At 46.7% G+C, this 18,630-nt stretch overlaps 1 protein-coding gene and 1 long non-coding RNA gene across 6 annotated transcripts in view; one reads left to right on the forward strand and one right to left on the reverse strand.

Annotated features, from left to right (window-relative positions):
• RAD54L (RAD54 like) overlaps positions 1–12,666 on the reverse strand; it is a 30,889-nt gene extending 18,223 nt beyond the window's left edge. For 3 of the 4 annotated variants that reach the window (XM_027108636.1, XM_027108635.1, XM_027108634.1), the window contains exons 1-8: positions 12,550–12,666; positions 11,727–11,813; positions 10,218–10,337; positions 5,427–5,487; positions 4,558–4,693; positions 4,046–4,115; positions 3,638–3,926; positions 3,284–3,408 (exon numbers count right to left, since the gene is read on the reverse strand). In XM_027108636.1, coding sequence (XP_026964437.1) covers positions 3,284–3,408; positions 3,638–3,926; positions 4,046–4,115; positions 4,558–4,693; positions 5,427–5,487; positions 10,218–10,337; positions 11,727–11,813; positions 12,550–12,579 — 918 coding nt within the window. In that variant the 5' untranslated portion in view covers positions 12,580–12,666. Of the gene's footprint in view, positions 1–3,283; positions 3,409–3,637; positions 3,927–4,045; positions 4,116–4,557; positions 4,694–5,426; positions 5,488–10,217; positions 10,338–11,726; positions 11,814–11,892; positions 12,499–12,549 lie in introns of those variants that run through there. The other variant, XM_027108637.1, reaches the window with a different exon arrangement.
• Positions 12,667–12,740: 74 nt separating this feature from the next.
• Positions 12,741–18,630, forward strand: part of LOC113621634 (uncharacterized) — a 30,652-nt gene continuing 24,762 nt past the window's right edge. For both annotated transcript variants that reach the window (XR_003433242.1, XR_003433243.1), the window contains exons 1-2: positions 12,741–12,929; positions 14,003–14,069. This is a non-coding gene — a long non-coding RNA (uncharacterized LOC113621634). The remainder of the gene's footprint in view (positions 12,930–14,002; positions 14,070–18,630) is intronic.

Below are 18,630 nucleotides of genomic sequence, written 5' to 3' on the forward strand. Positions count from 1 at the left end.
TCCATAACCAAGCCAAGCTTCTCCCTACACCAAGCTTTGGTTACAACCAAGGCATTAAGAGAGAAGAAAGAGCCAGGACTTAAAATCTCAGACCTGGATTCAAGTCCCAGCACTTCTCTGAGCTTCAGTCTCCTCATCTCCAAAACTGAGATGATGACGATGATGATGACGTCAATCCCTCCCCTGTTCATACACCTTACAAAATGCTTCCCTATATCCTCTTTCTTGATCTGTATCATGTCCCTTTCAGGTAGACCATGTGCTATCTACTCTATAGTCTCAGAGCAGTCTCATCTGCTGTCATGCTTACAAGTGGCAAAGCCAACGCTGATCCCAAGTGTTCTGACTTGCCCTGTCTAACTCAGATTACAATGTGGATCAAGATTCTGTACAGTTATTATGCTATTATTATGTTATTATTTCTGTGTTCCAGAGAAAAGCATCAGCTGGGAGGAAGCTGGGAACATGAAAGCTGGGGCAGAACCTTCTCTTTCCCAGATCCAAACAGGACAAACTTCTAGAGTAGGCTGACTATCTTTCAGGACTTTGGCTTCCTCAGGTCTCTGACAATTAACACACTGCTGACAAATAAAAGGTAGAAAAAAAAGAAAAAAACCATAAATAAATAAAAGGTAGAAGAGCAGAAGGGAGGGCCAGGACCCTGCAGTGTGGCAAGAGGCAGCCTGGTCCCTCATGCCAGTCAGCTCAGAAAACAGGAGAGAATGAGGAAGAAACGAAACACTATAGAGCAGAAGAAAATCTAGATGCCGCCCAGTCCTCAAGGGCTCAACAGCCTGCCTTCCCTTCCCTTCCCCAATGCCCTGGTCTCTAGACCAGGCTCCTGGCACCGTCCCCCTCCATGGTAATGAAGCAAATGCCAGGGTCCTGGACAGTGGCCACGTGCATACCCCATCTCAATCTGCTAAATCTCTTACTCCTACCAAGGAATGGCCCATCAGGGTATTGGAAGTTGGCAGACATGCCAGACTCTTCATAAGGACAAAAGCTCAACTGGGAAACAGCTCACTACTAACAAGCATGGTACCCCAAAGTAAGCTTTTCTTCTCTGTCCTCTCCCCAAACCCTCAGATACAGGGTAATCTATATAGTCCCCAGAGCACAGTCAAGCCTGCCAATCAGTTGACAGATGGGGCCAAGTCTTTCAGCCACCTCTCCACTAAAGCCCCAGGGGTGTGCAAAGTGACCTTACTTTCCCCAAGATGTAAACAATGGCAGCAGGCTCAGGGTAGCCAAGTCCCCTAAAGACGTGGGAAATTCTTTATACTGGGAAGCTCCCAGCCACCCTCACTCCTTTCCAAGTAGTTGCATCCCTACCACCCTTCATGTACAGTGCTGGAAAAGGCCAGAGAGTAACAACTGACGTATTTTCCTTAGTCCCAGAGAGTCAACACAGACTCACAAGGTGTGGACTATCCACACTGGACTTTCCTATCTCCGTGCTTCTGTTCATGAGTCCTCTCAGCCTAGAATAAAAACCAAAGCTGAGGGGACTGCCTTGGTGGTCCAGTGGTAAAGAATTCGCCTTCCAATGCAGGGGATGCGCGTTGGATTCTTGGTCGGGCAACTAGGTTCCCAAAAGCCGCAGGGCAGATAGGCCCGCACACCACTACTACTGAGCTCACGCACCTCAACTAGAGAGCCTGCGTGCCGCAAACTACATAGCCCACGCACTCTGGAACCTTCATGCCACAACTAGAGGAGAGAAAACCTGCAGGCCACAATTAGAGAGAAGCCCACATGCCAAAACGAAAGATCCCACATGCCTCAATGAAGATTCTGCGTGCTGCAACCAAGACCCGACACAGCCAAGAAGAATAAATAAATTAAATAAGTAAGTACATACGTACATAAAAAAAAAATTAAGGGACTTCCCTGGTGGCACAGTGGTTAAGAATCTGCCTGCCGATGCAGGGGACACAGGTTCGAGCCCTGATCCGGGAAGATCCCACGTGCCACGGAGCAACTAAGCCCATGAGCCACGACTACTGAGCCTGTGCTCTAGAGCCCGCGAGCCACAACTACTGAGCCCGTGTGCTGCAACTACTGAAGCCCGCACGCCTAGAGCCTGTGCTCAACAAGAGAAGCCACCGCAAGTAGAAGCCTGCACACAGCAACAAAGAGTAGCCCCCACTCACCACAGCTAGAGAAAGCCCACGCACAGCAACGAAGATCCTACGCAGCCAATAAATGAATGAATGAATGAATGATATAAATAAATAAAAGGCCCTGCATGAGATAGATAGATAGACAGACAGATAAGAGACTTCCCTGGCGGTCCAGTGGTTAAGACTCTGCGCTTCCACTACAGTGGGCATGGGTTCGATCCCTGGTCAGGGAACTAGATCCCATGTGCCATGTGGCACACCCAAAAAATAAAACAGAATTTAAAATAATTATTTTTAAAGGTGAATTATTAAAAAAACAAACAAACAGCAACAACAAAAAACCACCCAGAGCTGACATGTACCAAGGTCTTATGACATACCAGGCACTGTGATAAAAGCTTTCCTTCATTTAGGGGCTTCCCTGGTGGCGTAGTGGTTGAGAGTCCGCCTGCCGATGCAGGGGACGCGGGTTCGTGCCCCGGTCCGGGAGGATCCCGCGTGCCGCGGAGCGGCTGGGCCCGTGAGCCATGGCCGCCGAGCCTGCGCGTCCGGAGCCCATGCTCCTCAACGGGGGAGGCCACAACAGGGAGAGGCCACAACAGTGAGAGGCCCGCATACCGCAAAAATTATAATAATAATAAATAAATAAATAAAAAAAAAAAAAAAAAAAAAAAGCTTTCCTTCATTTAATGCTCACAATAATCCCATAAGGCAGATATTATCACCCATTTTATTGACACAGAAAAAGAGGCTTGGGTGGTTAAGTAACTTACCACTTACTCTGATAAGTGGCAGAGCCAGGATTTGAACAAAGATCTCTCTGACCCTAGAACCTATTCCCCTAAACACTGTACCATGTCTCTCCACCCATCCAAATCCCTCCCACCCTTCAAAGTCCTTTGGTCTAGGAAAACTGTCTAGAGGCAACAAAACCAATCAGCCCACAGCACCTCACTCTCCTTGGCATTCCAAGCTCTGCTTAACCCCTCTTTCGGCAAATTGGTACCATGGGCTCTCCCTCCCATTTGCCTCCTCCAAGGCAGTATGTTCTGTCCTCTGCATCCCCCAGTAACTGGCACAGTCCTTGGATGGCAGTTCTCAGTGAGAAGACATCGACAGACTTTCTCCTACCACCCAGACAGCTGAGCGTCAAGTACCTCATCACATATGACCAGTCCAACACTCCCTCTCCGGAGGACTCCGACATGAAGGCGGAAAGTCTCATAGGAAATGATGAGGATGGGAGAAGGCACTCTGGCTCCACGCTGGTTCATAAATCCTTCTACAACAAAAAAGGTGTCAAGGGAACAAATCTGAGAATATCATAAAGAAAAAGCCAGTCTGATGATTCTTTAATTTAGCCTGGAAATAACTATTTCAACTCTTTCCACAGGAATTCTACTTTCTGTCACCCCTCCTCCCTGCCCTCAACCCTGGCCATCAGTGAGGATACACTTAAGACAGGAGCAGGTTGTATGGAGGAGTGCGGCCATGTTTGTTAAGGCTCCTACCCAGCTTTTGGTCTATCTCGTCCTTAGAGCCTCCGTCGATGGCTAGAGGTTGGATCCTCCCTCCAAGCCATTTCCCAACTTCATTGTACCAGTTCTTCACTAGGCTGGAGGGCGACACCACCACTGCCTTGTCAATTTCTGGCTTGCACTCTGGACTCTGGCGCAAAAGCGTCCACATCAATGTGATGCATTGTAGCGTCTTGCCCAGGCCCATCTCATCAGCCATGATGCAGCCATGGCTACCAGGGATGCGCCGACTGGTGACACACTCCCACAGGAACTTCACTCCCTGGGGAATAACAGCACTCAGCCCACTTTGGCATCCACACTGCAGCTGCCCCAGGGATGACAGCCCCTCAGGTGCAGCCCCTACCCTAGCCCAAACTCACCCCCCCACCCCCCATTTACCTCTCTCTGATGAGGCCTCAAGACCTTACTGAGAATAGGATCAACGACCACATGGACAGGGAGTTTTTCCCTGAGAAAACACAACAAAGAAAACACGGAGCTCAGCCACGGGCAAGGCCACACCCTCAGAAAGTTGTGTCCTTGATTCAGAGGCAGCTGCCTAACAGAGGACCTCCTTGGCCTGGTGCAACCGAACCATAGCAAATTCCTCTCCAGGGTGAGAAAGTTAGGAGATGGAGATGGGTTCCCTATGTCATCACCTTAACCTTCCCTGTGCCCCTGAGTGAGCCCAGTAGGAATGGATGAGGAAACCCCACCAAATGGACATGTCCACGTGTTCTTCCCCAGGCACTCTCCTTCCCCACCTACTCACTCTGGATGGTACAGTAGTCATGACAGCACTCTGAAAACATACGCAGGTCCCAAGGTGAAATCACACCAAAATGCTCTCTGCCCTCCAGGTTTGTGCACTTATAGGACCAGAACTGCTCAAGAAATACCAGTGCACATACTTGTCAAGCTTCAGCTGGTCGTGGGCGCTCAGCAAGGGGGGCTCGTACAGAACCAAGGCACCTTCTTCCAGAGGGTCATGGAGGGCCCGGCGGACCCCAGCCCTTTTGAGGCCCAATGCTCGAAAGCCCAGAGGACCTAGAAACCAACAATTTGTCACCTAAGCCTCTAAGTTGAGGAGCTCCAGCAGGCCCAGCTCAAATGCCTATCCTTCACATAAACTTTCCTAAGCTTCCATATGACCCCCTCTCCCAAAAACCTCTCCAAAAGCAGTTTGGGCACCTATACCTGACCAATACCCCAGTCTGCCTCAGATCAGAGTTTTCTCCATATGACTTCTCCCATTCAACTACAAACTTCTGGGGGGCCAGGTCTCGTTCATCTTAGATCAAATCAATTCTGGAAAGGTCTGAAACCCTAAAGGGGCCTTTCAAGACTGAGAGGTCTTGAGAGTTCGCCTCCTCCCTCTCAGTCCCCAGTTTTAGCACACTTCTATGCCCTACATAAGGCAGGGGGAAACCCTATAGAACCTAGGCCTCTGACAGAGTCAGCCTCATAAAGGAAATGCTACTGAACTCACTTGGACTGAATATAGCCTGGGTCCATCAGCCACCCTGGCCCACCAGGAGCATCCTGAACACTGACATATCCCCACCAAGAAGATGAGGGGCAGTTAGTCTTGGTAGCCTTTGCCAAAGCTGTCAAACACAGACTTTACGCAGGCCCTGGGAAGGTCACCCCATACATAGTCACCACTGGACTGGCATCTTTAATTCCAAGGTAAGCTGTACTTACAAAAGCAGAGGTTTTAATCTATTCAGGCATATTCACACGTGACTAATTTAAGAAATAGAAAAGTCTTCATTTTTACCTTGATAATTTGGAATGGGGATTTTGAAAGGCTTTGACAAAATGCTTCGAATAAACGCTTCCTAAAAAAGAGAAGAAACAGGGATTCAGGACTGATTGGAGATGTTATGGGATAATATTTTTACAAATGCAGTCTAAAATGCCTGTTTAAGCATCGTAATACATTCAGAGCATTGTATTTTGATTATGTTTCATTCAGATGCATCTAGAACAGAAGGAGATGTGCTCCATATTAGATTAGGTTTTGTACAATGGCTTTTACCTTTGAGGCTTTGCATAAGGTTCCACAAATCCCCAGGGACAAGAGAGTGCCAAAGCAAATACCTAGCCTTGGTCAACCACAAGGCTCAGAGCCTTTAGCTCATGAAAGACCATGCCAAGTAAGGACACCTAACTATTCCCTAGGCTGCAGCGCCTTAAGAAGAAAGCACCACAAACTCACCCGATCCCAGTACTAACAGAACTCCAATGTCTGGATTCAACCACTGTCCTTCAGGGTTGCATCTTTCCAAGCATAGCGCACATTTCCTTTTTTGTCATATCAGTTCTGCCTACTGCATCCAATTCCCATATCAACTCTCACATCAGCCTCCTTGGGAACTAAACAGCCCTTCAAAGAGTAGTGGTAGCAGGAGTAAAAGGAGCGGTAGTACTAGTAAAATAATGTTGACAACAACAGCAAAAGTGACAACAATAATGATGATTAACAATGTATGCCAGATGCGGTGCTAAGCCCTCGCATTCATGTTACCATTTAATCCTCATTAACAGTCCTATGAGGTCCATATATTACTGGCATCCCCATTTTACAGATGAGCAAATTGAGGCTGAGTGGTTTCCCAAGTCACACAGCCATGACATTTGCAGGACTTTCCTGATTCCAGGCCCTTACTTGTAACTACTGGGCAATATGGCTTCCTAATCCAACCTGTTTGAGTATAGCCATGTGGATCAGCCCAGAGTCAGCAGCTTCCTGCCATGGGAAGGCACAAGAGAGGGAAAAACATGAGAAAGAGGACATGAGAGAGAGGGGAAGCCAATCACCAAGAAAAAGCAAGGGACAAGGGTGACAGGAAGTCTCTGTGCCATCACTTCGGCCTGGAATCAGCACTGGGTTACGGGGCTGGGGCAGGAGGAGGCAGGGGAGTCCACAGTGCCAGCTCCTGAGCTAACTGAAAACTCCCATCAAAGTTCTGATCTATATGCACCTGAGCCCTCGGGGAATTACGATAGACTGTAAACCTCAACAAAATAAGAGCTAGAACCCAAGAGAGCAAGGTGAGAACAAGAGCAGAAACCCTAAAGGTAGTCTTCGTGGAATACATTAGTGCAAAAAGAAGTAATGAAAAATACTCCCTTTTAGCAATAAGGTATTTTAATAGGGAAAAAAGCAAGCCTGTCTTGCCCTGAAATTCTTACCTTTTTAATTCTGACTCACTTCTATACAGATTATTTAAATTCTAGAAACTCAATGTAGTTTAAATAGGAAAAATGTAATGAATATATTTGGCAACCTACTGGAAGATAGAAAAGGAACGTGGAGAACTGAACTTCATCACCACACTAAATAACACGACAAGCCCAGGGTTGGAGAAAGGCCCAAATTCTTTATTTGCGTATTTCTTTGCAGCTGAATAAAATCTTTTGACTATGTTTAATTACCATAGCAATGATGAGAAACTCATATATAGAACATGCTAACAAAAAGCTACCTTTAAGTCAAAGGAGAGGAAAAGGAAGGAAATGGACTCTAATTTCTTTCCTAACTTGGCATCAATTCTGCTTTTAATTCTGAAACTATTATTTTCAAGACTGTCAATATAAGAGGCTAGTATTGAAGCTCTAAGTAGCCAAGAATTTATGCTCCAAATTTAAAAAGACTTTCAGTAAAACCCAGGAGCCACAAGTTCTGCAGGTAGAAGTGCAGGCTTGTGCAACTACTGTGGAAGAAGGTGAGGACCCATGGCCAAAAACATCTGAGGGCAGAGTCTGCAAGACTTGCAATGGCCAGCCTCCAAGAATCTGGTCTGGTAGTACTCACTAGACTTTGACAGAGGCAGAGGAGAAAGCATGCTCTCACTTTATTTAGTTACTGAAAACCCATACCACCCTTTCCTTCTGATGATAGAAGAGGGAGAAGAACATCCCTCCTCCCCGCCAAGGTCAAAGCTTCCCTCTTCCACAGAGAGTCACTCTATCAGGTCTGCCTGATCTCTCCTGTTGTCTCAACTTCTCCCTCTCTACTAGCTCTTTCTCACCAGCATTTAAAACATGCTTAACCCCAATAAAGTTGTTAAAAAAAAAAAAAAAACATGCTTAACTCTCTCCTATCTCAAAAACAAAATGTCCTTTGACTTCTTATCTCCTCCCCTTCAAACTTCTAGAAAGAGTAGTCTGTCTCCCCTTCCTTATCTCTCACTCCTCCTATCTTCTGCCCCTTCCACTCTTCTGAAGTGATTCTGGCCAAGGTCACCAATGGCCTACAAGACCTTAACTCCAAGGGATATGTTTCTACCCTATCTTACCAGACAAAGCTGGCCACTCCTTCCTCTCAAAGATTCTCTGCTTTTGACTTCCATGACACCACTCTCCCAGTATTTTGCCTTTCTGGGACCTCATGCTCAGTGCCCTAGTGCACTCTTCTTCCTCTGCCCAATCCCTTTTAAAAGTCAGTGTTCCTCAGGGCTCAGCCCTAAGCTCTTCTACCTGTACATTCACATGGACACTCCAATACACTTTGTAGGTGTCAAACAAACTCTATGCCAATCACCCCAAATCTATTTCCAGTCCATAACTCCCTCCTAGGTACCACACCCACATCTGCAAACCCAGACATCCTACAGGACTTAAAATTGATTGTGTCTAAGGCTAAAGTCTTCATCTCCAGAGCTGCACTGACTTTTGTGGTCCTGAAGCATTTTTGCCTTTGGGGACCCTTCCTCCACAGCTTTCAAACAGGCTGTTCCCTCTAGCTAGAAAACTTCCTGTTCTCTTCACCTGGCAAACTCCTCGCATCCTTCAGAACTCAACCTAATCAGCATGTCCCTCAGATTCGGGTCTCCACCAGCCTCCAGACTGTTAGGCCCCCTGTTTGCATACACCCACCACATCCGCACTTATGTCATATAGTTCTATAGGACAACAAAATGAATCCGGAATGAAAACAGTCCCGGAGGACTACACACCACTTTTTAAAGCTCAAGAAAACGATTAAACAATGTATTACTTAGTGAATTATATATATATGGTAAAACTATCACAAAAAGCAAGGTATGATGAATATAATTCAGGATAGTGGCTACCTCTGGGAATGAGAAAAGGGATTATGAATTTGATGATGTTCTAGTCCCGGATGGTGGGTTCACAGGTGTTTGTTTTATATTTTATATACATTATACATATATGTTTTTGTATTCATCAAATACTATGTAAAAATGTTTTTAAGTGTTTGCTGAATGCACAAATAACTAACCTCCACTACACATTCCCATCAACATACTCCCATTTTCCCTTCAAAATGTCCCTGTAAAGGAAAAACACGATCCTGTGTCTCTTCTACTCTCAATATTACACTTCTTCTGACACCAGATGTGTCGGTTTTCCATACATGAAGCAAATCTTCGCCTCCGTGTAGGTGCCCTACAACTTAATTCCAACACTATCTTCCAGGAGAAAGCATCAGATCCTAAAAGGGTTCAGTCCCACGTGACTGCCTTCCCCACTGCTTCAGATGCAAATCTCAAGTCCAGGTGGTTACCTGTGCTTCTGACCACAAGCTATAAATCAAATGTTCCCACAACCCCCTCCTTGGGTTCGATTAATTCGCTAGGTGGCTCACAGAACTCAGATAGTTTACTTACTAGATTACTGATTTATCACAAAGGATATTAAAAGATATGAATGAATAGCCAGATGAAGAGACACAGAGGGAGGTCTGGAAGGGTGGTGAGCACAGAAACTTCTGTCCCAGGGGAGTTTCGGGTGTGCCCCTTCCCAACTTCCAGCTCACCAAGTCAACAAGCAGGCAGTTCTCCAAACCCTCCCATACCTTTTGGGTTTGTAAAGAGTAGGCCCGATTAAACATTGGCCATTGGTGGTTTGGTTCCCCTGGCAACCAGCCCCAAAGTTAAGTGCTTTACAAAGTCATCTCATTAGCAAATTCAGGTGTGGCTGAAAGGGGTTTGTTAGGAATAACAGAAGACACTTTTATCACTCTTATCACAATCCAAGGGTTTTTGGAGATCAGTGTCACTCTGTCCCTCAGAAAGTTTGGAGGAAAAAGCTTTGGATGGAGCTAGGCAGATCTGACAACTCTGTAACTTTGAGCAAATTACTTAACTTCTCTGAGACTCAGCTTCCTCATCTTAAAAAATGAGAGTTACATGAAATAATGCACAGAACCTGCCACTTGATGATTACCTTTGATTTTACTAGAGGATACACGTGAAAGCTGTAGGACCCTGGTACTTCTTAGAAGCCATAAGCAGAGTCAGAGACAGTTCTCTGACAGGTTCCAACACCCTGCCATAGCCTTCACTCTCCTGCACCCTCTTGTCCTCAGCAATCTGAGCCACCTGAGATCTGGTGCCCAAGTAAATACAAACAAGGGGAATTCCAAGTCAGGCACACAATCTCTAAGGAAAGAGGTCAGGCCTTTTCCAGGCCCCAGAATCTGTGGGCAGGCCCAAAGCCCCCACTAAAGCATCTGCTGGCTACTGTGTGAGGACCGAGGGAGCCTCCCTAGACAAAACAGGGTACACACAGACATTGGCAGGTTGCAGTTAGGGCTTACATGTTGACTGCTGTCCAGACACGGTGGTCGATTCGTTAGGTGAGTCAAAGGTTTCCGAAAAGGAGACAGAAAACACTCCTGGCTCTGGGTCTCACTGTTGGATTTCCGTTTCTTAGGAGTCTAGGAGAGAGAATTGGGGAAGGTGAAGTCTGGAAGATACAGAGTTCACCACAATGGCAACTAACATTTAAAATGCTTAAGTGCCAGGCACTGTGCTAAACTCTTCACATGTACAATATTATCGTGTATCATCTTCACAGTAATCCTAAAATACACGTTTATATCCTGATTTAACAAGTGAGAAAACTGGAGCTTAATGAGGTTAAAGAACTTGCCTAATCTGAAGGGCACTAGAAGAGGTAAATGAAGTGGGCCTGTGAAGGGCAAGTCCATCAGTAGCACAGAGTCATGCTGCCCGCAAATCTTCACTCTAAAAGCCCCAAGGAATACTGAGTGACCCTCTGCTTCCCTCCCTGAGTTTACCAATGGAGGGCAAGAGTTCAGCTGCTCCCAACTCCCAGGCCTCTGAGACCACTCTCAACCAGCCACACCATAGCAGTGAGAACACCAGCACTGAAAGCATTTTCTGAAGCAACCAGTAGCAGACAGCACCAAGTACTGCCCCAAGTTCAAGTCTGAGACCCAGGTAAGTGGCAAGGGGCAGCCAATGTGTCTCCCTCACAGGTAGAGGAGCCGCCTGCACACCAGCAGTACAACTAGAGTAAGCCCCACTGAGCCATCAGGCAAGAACCCACTTGCACCAGGTTGCCAAGGTATTTGAAGCTAAGGCATACCTGAAACAGAAACACCAGGCCACTTCCGCTCTCTCTACAGGCTTTTACTCACTCACTAACGCCGCCCAAAAATGCCTTTGAGAAATTCCTTAGCTAATCCCTTCCTCCAAAGTTCCTGTGGCCAAACACTGCTTCTTGGATTGCTCTCTGAAGTACATACTACATCTTCCTACTGATTTTGGTTACACAGGTCCTGCCCACAGCCAGCCCCAGAAAGCCTCCAAGGCAGAGCCCAGTCCAAAGTCGAACATAGTGCCCTTGAGTATTTGCAGGGACTGGAGGGGCATTACCCCTCCAATCTAGGCCCAAGGGAGCTCAGACTCTAAGGTAGGCCCAGTACACTCTACTGTTCTGTGACATTGGGCAGGTGACAATGAGCAAAAGAGCGGGCTGCTAGTTGCTGCTGGGGAAACCCCCTTTTTTTTTCCCAAGGGAGCCAAAAGCCCAACCCAATCAGTTCTTTGCTTTGGAATGCCCCTTCCTAACCAGGAAGATTGAGGCATATTAGCTTCAAATGAGCACCTTGAGAACAAAGATTTTATTTATGTGGTTCAATGCCTGACACATAGTAAGCACTCACTGAAGTTTACTGAAAGAGGCTTCTGGAGGTGACGGGGTTCACTCCATGTAACCCTGAAACCAGGTCTAGGGTTCCTTTCTGCCTCAACAGCCTGCACCCCCACCTTCCCTATCCCCTTGAGGGCAGAGGACTCACCACTGCTTCAGGCCGCCAGTCTTCCTCATCACAGGGTCCGCCTTCCGGTTTTCTCTTGGCCAGCTGACTGGGAGCTAAGCTCCTCCTCTGTAAGGAGAGGACGTTAAGTGAGCCCATTAGACACCGCCATAGGGCTAGCCACAGCCTCCCCTAGGCCCATATTTACCATTCTGGGCCCAGGAACATAAAATGTCAAGTACCCATCAGCCAAAGGTCAAAGGCACCCAACAGCTGAGAACGCAGAACCAGCCTGGTAAAGAGCGGGCAGCTACATTACTGAGAGCATGGGCTAATTAAAGAGGGAGCATGGATGGAGGGATTACAGCCAGGGGCTGAGGTTTGGGCCCAATCTGTGAAAGTGTCGGTCTCCAGTTAGCCGAGGCAGCCGAGGCGGAAGAGAAGGCCAAAAAGGAAATACCCAAGCAGAAATGAGTAGAGGTCTGGGATGGGGCAAAGAGGCAAGGTAGACTGCCAGACTGAGCAGAGTGGAGTCGAGATAATGTTCCCAGGTGGACGTGAAGGCAGAGGGTAGCTGCGGGGTGGAAAGGGTAATCACAGGCCAGGAGAGTGGCTACAGCGGTGAAAATTCGAGGCCTGGGGAGGGCGAGTCCGGAGGAGTGCGGATGCCGGACGGAGGGAGGCCGAGCAGGGGTCCAGGCAGGACAAGTAGAAGACCCGGCCTTGGGAGGGTAATCCCAGGCGAGGCTGGAAAGAGCGGCAAGGCTGCTCAATCCCAAGCACTCCCCCTCAACCTTCCTCTTCCCAAAGCGCGCGTTAACAGCCGCCAGGACTCCCGGGACCCGCCAGGCCCGGTCAATCGAACCTCCCGCGGTGCCGCCACCGCACCATCCATTGGCTGCGTTCGATGACTTCGGCGCTCGCGACCCAAGGACGGGGGCAGGCCTAGCGCTGTGGTCGCTGAGAGGCCTGGACTCTGGAGCTGGGTAGGCTAAACGGACGAGCGAGGAGGAGGGAGTTAAGAGGTAGGGCGGGGCCTGCAGTGGCGGGAGCCGTTGGGCGAAGTGGGAGGGGCGAGCGCGCCCGCCGGGTTTTTGCACCCGCGGGCTGGACTCCGGCTGCGGTCCACTGCCGTATGCGGGAGGCCGGTGAGCTGCCCGGACGGCAGCTGAAGTGACAGTTTACCTCCGACGGGACCGCGGAGGACCTGACCCCGTGTGCGGAAGGCTGAGAAAGGCGGCACGTGTGTGTGTGTGTGTGTGCGTGCGCGCGCGTGTGCGTGCCGAACCTGGAGAGGAGGTCGAGGTTGGAGTCAGATGTCGCTTAGCCCGGCCCTCTCCTCACCTCCACCGCCGGGGGTGGAGGGAGTTTTTCCTCCTGGACTCCCTACAATGTGGTCGGCTAAGGCAGTGAAAGCCCCCAGGGGACATGAACTTAAGGTCTGGGGTGTCTTGGAGGAAGCTACCTTCCCTTCCTAGGGAAAACCGTGTTGGTGGTAGTGTGGTTTCGGAGTCAGTCCGAATCCTGTACACTCAGTCTACCTGTAGACTCAGTCCCTCAAAACGTCAATTACTTCATACCGAAAATTTACATTATATTAGTACTTTGGCTATTCTGAGAATTAAATTAATGTGCTTAAAATTCTCATTATAATGCCAGGCACAACCCAGGTGCTCACTAATAATAGTAAGGGTATACACGTAGCATTTACTGCCAGGCACTTCTAAGCTTCTTAGTTATAATAATTCATTTAATGCTCACAACGGTAAGGTAGGTTTATTATTGTCCCTGTGGACTAAAAATCATTAACAACCAAAGAGTTGTTTTATTTGGCGGGAATTTTTAGGACTTCAAGCCCAGGAGGCAGCATCTCAAGTAACCCTGAGAGAACTGCTCTGAGGAGGTGAGGGGGGAGCTAGGATATATAGGAGTTTTGCAACAAAGGGCAGGTAGTGTGGAACATCAAAAGATTACTAATTAAAGAAAACCAGAAATCGCATGTTAAGGAATTTAACGCTTTGCTATGTATGGGAAGATGTAAGATTCTGGGCTCAATGAAATCATTCCTTTGATATGCACCTTAGCTATCTGGGGCCAGTACCCTGTGCTTTCACATCCTGAGTTTCCTCAGGGCTCACCTTAGGGAGTGGCTGCAGTCTGAAGGCTGCTAGATGGCAAATATTCTTTGTTTCCTTCCTGAGTTCCCTCAGGGCTCACCACCTTCAGTGCTGGCTGCACGGCTGCAATCGCTGAGACTGTGACACCCTTTGTTTTCTGATATGGCAGGCGATATTCCATTTATCATCCCTGTTTTACAGATGAAGAAATGCTCAGAGACACTAATCTAAGGTCACACGCCTAGAGAGAATACCCAGGATCTGAATGGTAAGGAGGGGCTGAGCCAAATTTTGTGGGGCGTGAAGCTTTTGTAAGTACTTATTGAGACCTTCTAAAATTAGGTACACATTAAAATTAGGTACACATTAATATTTATTTAGAATGAGATTTTTTAAATTATGGAATCTTGGAAATTTAGGTCCCTTTCTTCTGAAACCTCTAGGCAATTTATCAGAAAGTCTTCCTGTTGCAATCTGGCTTCTCCCCAATTAGAACACTCTGTGCAGGTCGGCCCTGAAGTTTACTTTTAGCTTTATGGTAAATCTGCCTCTGATGATAACTGTTACTATTTGCCTGGGGTGGGGCAGGGGATAATTTCTTACTGATTTTTTAATTATGTATTAAATTTTTAAGATAATTGCAGATTCACATGCAATTGTAAGAAATAATACAGAGAGCTCCCATGTACCCTTTACCCTTTATTCCATTTCCCCTAATGGTAACATTTTGCAGAACTATAGTATGACATCAAGACCAGGTTATTGACAAAAATGCAGTCAAGATACTGAACATTTCCATCACCTCCTGAAAATCCCTCATGTTGCCCTTTCATAGCCACACCCATTTCCTTCCCCCTCTCACTTCTACCCCTTCCTTAATCCCTGGTAACTAGTAATCTATTCTCCATTTCTATAGCTTTGTCATTTCAATGAATGTTATATAGGGCTTCCCTGGTCGGCTAGGCCGGTGAGCCATGGCCGCTGAGCCTGTGCATCTGGTCCGGAGCCTGTGCTCCGCAACGGGAGAGGCCACAACAGTGAGAGGCCCGCATACCGCAAAAAAAAAAAAAGTTACATAAATGGAATCATATAATAGTAACTTTCTAAAATTGGCTTTTTTCACTCAGCATGATTCTCCAGAGATTCATCTAGATTGTTGAGCATATGTATATCAATATGTTTCTTACTGTTGCTAAATGGTATTCTGTGGTGTGGATGTACTTCAGTTTATTTAGCTAGTCACAGGTTGAAGGACATCTAGGTTGTTTCCAGTGTTGGCTATTATGAACTGCTACAAGCATTCATTTGCAGATTTTTGTGTAAACATAAGTCTTTATTCTCTGGGATAAATGCTCAGGAGTGCAATTGCTAGGTTATAGAGTATTTGTATGTTTAGTTTGTTTGTTTGTTTGTTTGTTTGTTATATGCTGGCCTCTCACTGTTGTGGCCTCTCCTGTTGCAGAGCGCAGGCTCCGGACGTGCAGGCTCAGCGGCCATGGCTTACGGGCCCAGCCGCTCAGCAGCATGTGGGATCTTCCCGGACCGGGGCATGAACCCGTGTCTCCTGCATCGACAGGCGGACTCTCAACCACTGCGCCACCAGGGAAGCCCTGTATGTTTAGTTTTTTTAAAAAAAAACTCACAAATTGTTTTCCAGAGTGGCTGTATCATTTTACATTCCCACCAGCAATGTTTGAGTGATCCAGTTTTTCCGCATCCTCACAAATTTGGTGTTGTCACTATTTTTTACTTTAGCTGTTCCGATAAGTGTCAAGTGATATATTGTTGTGATTTTAACTTACATTCCTCTAGTTGCTAATGACATTGAACTTTTTTTTTTTTTTTTGGCCGCTCTGTGTCTTTTTTGCCGCACGTGGGCATTCTCTAGTTGCAGCGTGTGGGCATTCTCTAGTTGCGGTGAGTGGGGGCTCCTTTTCGTTTTGGTATGTGGACTTTTCATTGCGGTGGCTTCTTTTGTTGCGGCACACAGGCTCTAGGGTGCACGGGCTTCAGTAGTTGTGGTGCGCAGGCTCAGTAGTTGTGGCCCACGGGCTTAGCTGATCTGCAGCATCTTCCTGGACCAGGAATCGAACCTGTATCCCCTGTGTTGGCAGGCTGATCCTTGACCACTGTGCCACCAGGGAAGTCCCCAGTTTTTCCTTTTTATGGATCATGATTTTGGTGTCAACTCTAAGAACACTTGACCTGGGAATTCCCTGATGGTCCAGTGGTTAGGACTTCGTGCTTTCACTGCAGGGACCTGGGTTCCATGCCTCGTCAGGGAACTAAGATCCTGCAAGGTGCGTGGCGTGGCCAAAAAAAATGGTTTAAAATTAAAAAAATAACACTTGACCTAACCCTAGATCCCAAAGATTTTCTCCTATGTTTTTTCATAAAAGTTTTAAGTTTTATGTTTTGCATTCAAATATGTGATCCATTTTGAGTTAATTTTTGTATAATGTGTTATATTTAGGTAGAGACTCATTGTTTTGCCTATCGATGTTCAATTGCTCTAGCACCATGTAAAAAAACGATTAAAGAAGATAATTTAGGTGATACAAACTTAATTTAACACTTCATGAAGCAGACAATAGCCATTCAGAAAACTGCTAAATGGAGCAAAAGACAGGAAGCTTATAGGATAAAGAATAATGAACAGGAAGAGAAAAATAGAAAATATCTGATTGACTGGGGCCACATAGTCAACCCCATTTGGGGTGAGAAGGAACAGGAAATAAGTATAGAGCCCAGAGCTGGCTTGACATTTGGGGATTGACTGATGATATAGTGTGTTTCTGTTGAAGTGGAGCATCTAGGGGGACATGAAGGTTATCTAAATTTCTGTATCACCACGAGCAGGAGTGGCTCCATTTGGCCCCAGACATTTATTTCAACAACCATTTGTTGAAAAGGCTATCTCTCCTTCATTGAATTGCTCTTGTACCTCTGTCAAAAATCAATTGGGCATATTTATGAGTACATTTCTGGGATCTCTGTTCTGTTTCATTGATCTATGTGTCTATTCCTCCACCAGTACTACACAGTGTTTTTTTTTTAATATAAATTTATTTTCTTTATGTATTTATTTATGGCTGTGTTGGGTCTTCCTTGCTGCATGTGGGCTTTCTCTAGTTTTGGTGAGCGGGGACTACTCTTCGTTGTGGTGCGTGGGCTTCTCATTGCAGTGGCTTCTCTTGTTGTGGAGCACGGGCTCTAGGCACACGGGCTTCAGTGGTTATGGCACACGGGCTCAGTAGTTGTGGCTCACGGGCTCTAGAGCACAGGCTCAGTAGTCGTGGCACACAGGCTTAGTTGCTCCACAGCATGTGGAATCTTCCTGGATCAGGGCTCGAACCTGTGTCCCCTGCATTGGCAGGCGGATTCTTAACCACTGCGCCACCAGGGAAGCCCAGCCCCTACACAGTCTTGATAACTGTAGGTATTTGTCTTGAAATTGGGTAGACTGATCCATCCCACTTTATTTTCTTTTTCAAATTTGTTTTAGCTATTCTAGTTCCTTTGCCTCTCTGTATAAATTTGAGAATAATCTTATCTATGTTTACAAAAAACTCTTGCTGTGATTTTGATAGGAATTTCATTAAACCTGTTTATCAATTTGGAAAGAATTGACATGTTTACTGTGTTGAATCTGCCAATCCGTGAACACAGTATGTCTCTCCATTTATTTAGATTTTGTTTTATTTCATTCACCAGCATTGGGTAGTTTTCAGTATACAAATCCTGTATAGTACATGTGGTTTTTTTTGTGGTTTTTTTTTTGGCGGTACGCGGGTCTCTCACCGCCGCGGCCTCTCCCATTGCGGAGCACAGGCTCCGGACGCGCAGGCTCCGGACGCGCAGGCTCAGCGGCCATGGCTCACGGGACCAGCCGCTCCGCGGCATGCGGAATCCTCCTGGACCGGGGCACGAACCCGTGTCCCCTGCATCGGCAGGCGGACTCTCAACCACTGCGCCACCAGGGAAGCCCAAGTACATGTTTTTTCAGATTTACACCTAAGTTTTTCTTTTGAGTGATTGTTAATGGTATTGTATTTTTATTTTTGTTTTCCTCGTGTTCATTGCTAGTATATTGAAATGTATGTTTATTTTGTATTCTGTGACCTTGATGAACTCACTTATTAGTTCTAAGAGGCTTTTTGGTAGGTTCCTTGGGATTTTCTCTGTAAACAATCACGTCATCTGCATTTAGGGACACTTTTATTTATCTTTCTAGTGTGTATGTCTTTTTTTTTTTTTGCGGTATGCAGGCCTCTCACTGCTGTGGCCTTTCCCGTTGCGGAGCACAGGCTCCGGACGCGCAGGCTCAGCGGCCATGGCTCCCGGGCCCAGCCGCTCCGCGGCATGTGGGATCTTCCTGGACCGGGGCACAAACCCGTGTCCCCTGCATTGGCAGGCGGACTCTCAACCATTGCGCCACCAGGGAAGCCCCATGTATGCCTTTTATTTACTCTTCTTGCCTTGTTGCACTGGCTAGAACTTCCCGCACTATGTTGAATAAGAGTGACAAAAGAAGACATCCTGTCTTGTTCCGAATCATAGGGGGAAAACATTGTCTTTCACCATTATGTATAGCGTTAGCAGTAGGTTTTTTGTTGATGTTCATTAACAAATTGAGGAGTTCCCCTCTATTCCTATTTTTCTGGGAAGTTTTTATCATGAATAGCTGTTGAATTTTGTCAGAAGCTTTTTCTGCATCGGTTGATGAGATCATGTGACTTTGCTTCTTTAGCCTGCTAATATGGTGGATTACATTAATTGCTTTTTGAATATTGAACTGGCTTTGCATCCCTGAAATAAACCCTGGATGG

The sequence above is a fragment of the Aethalodelphis obliquidens genome, unplaced genomic scaffold (assembly GCF_003676395.1).
Source record: "Aethalodelphis obliquidens isolate GAN/ISIS:26980383/991018 unplaced genomic scaffold, ASM367639v1 scaffold9, whole genome shotgun sequence".
Lineage (NCBI taxonomy): Eukaryota > Metazoa > Chordata > Mammalia > Artiodactyla > Delphinidae > Aethalodelphis > Aethalodelphis obliquidens.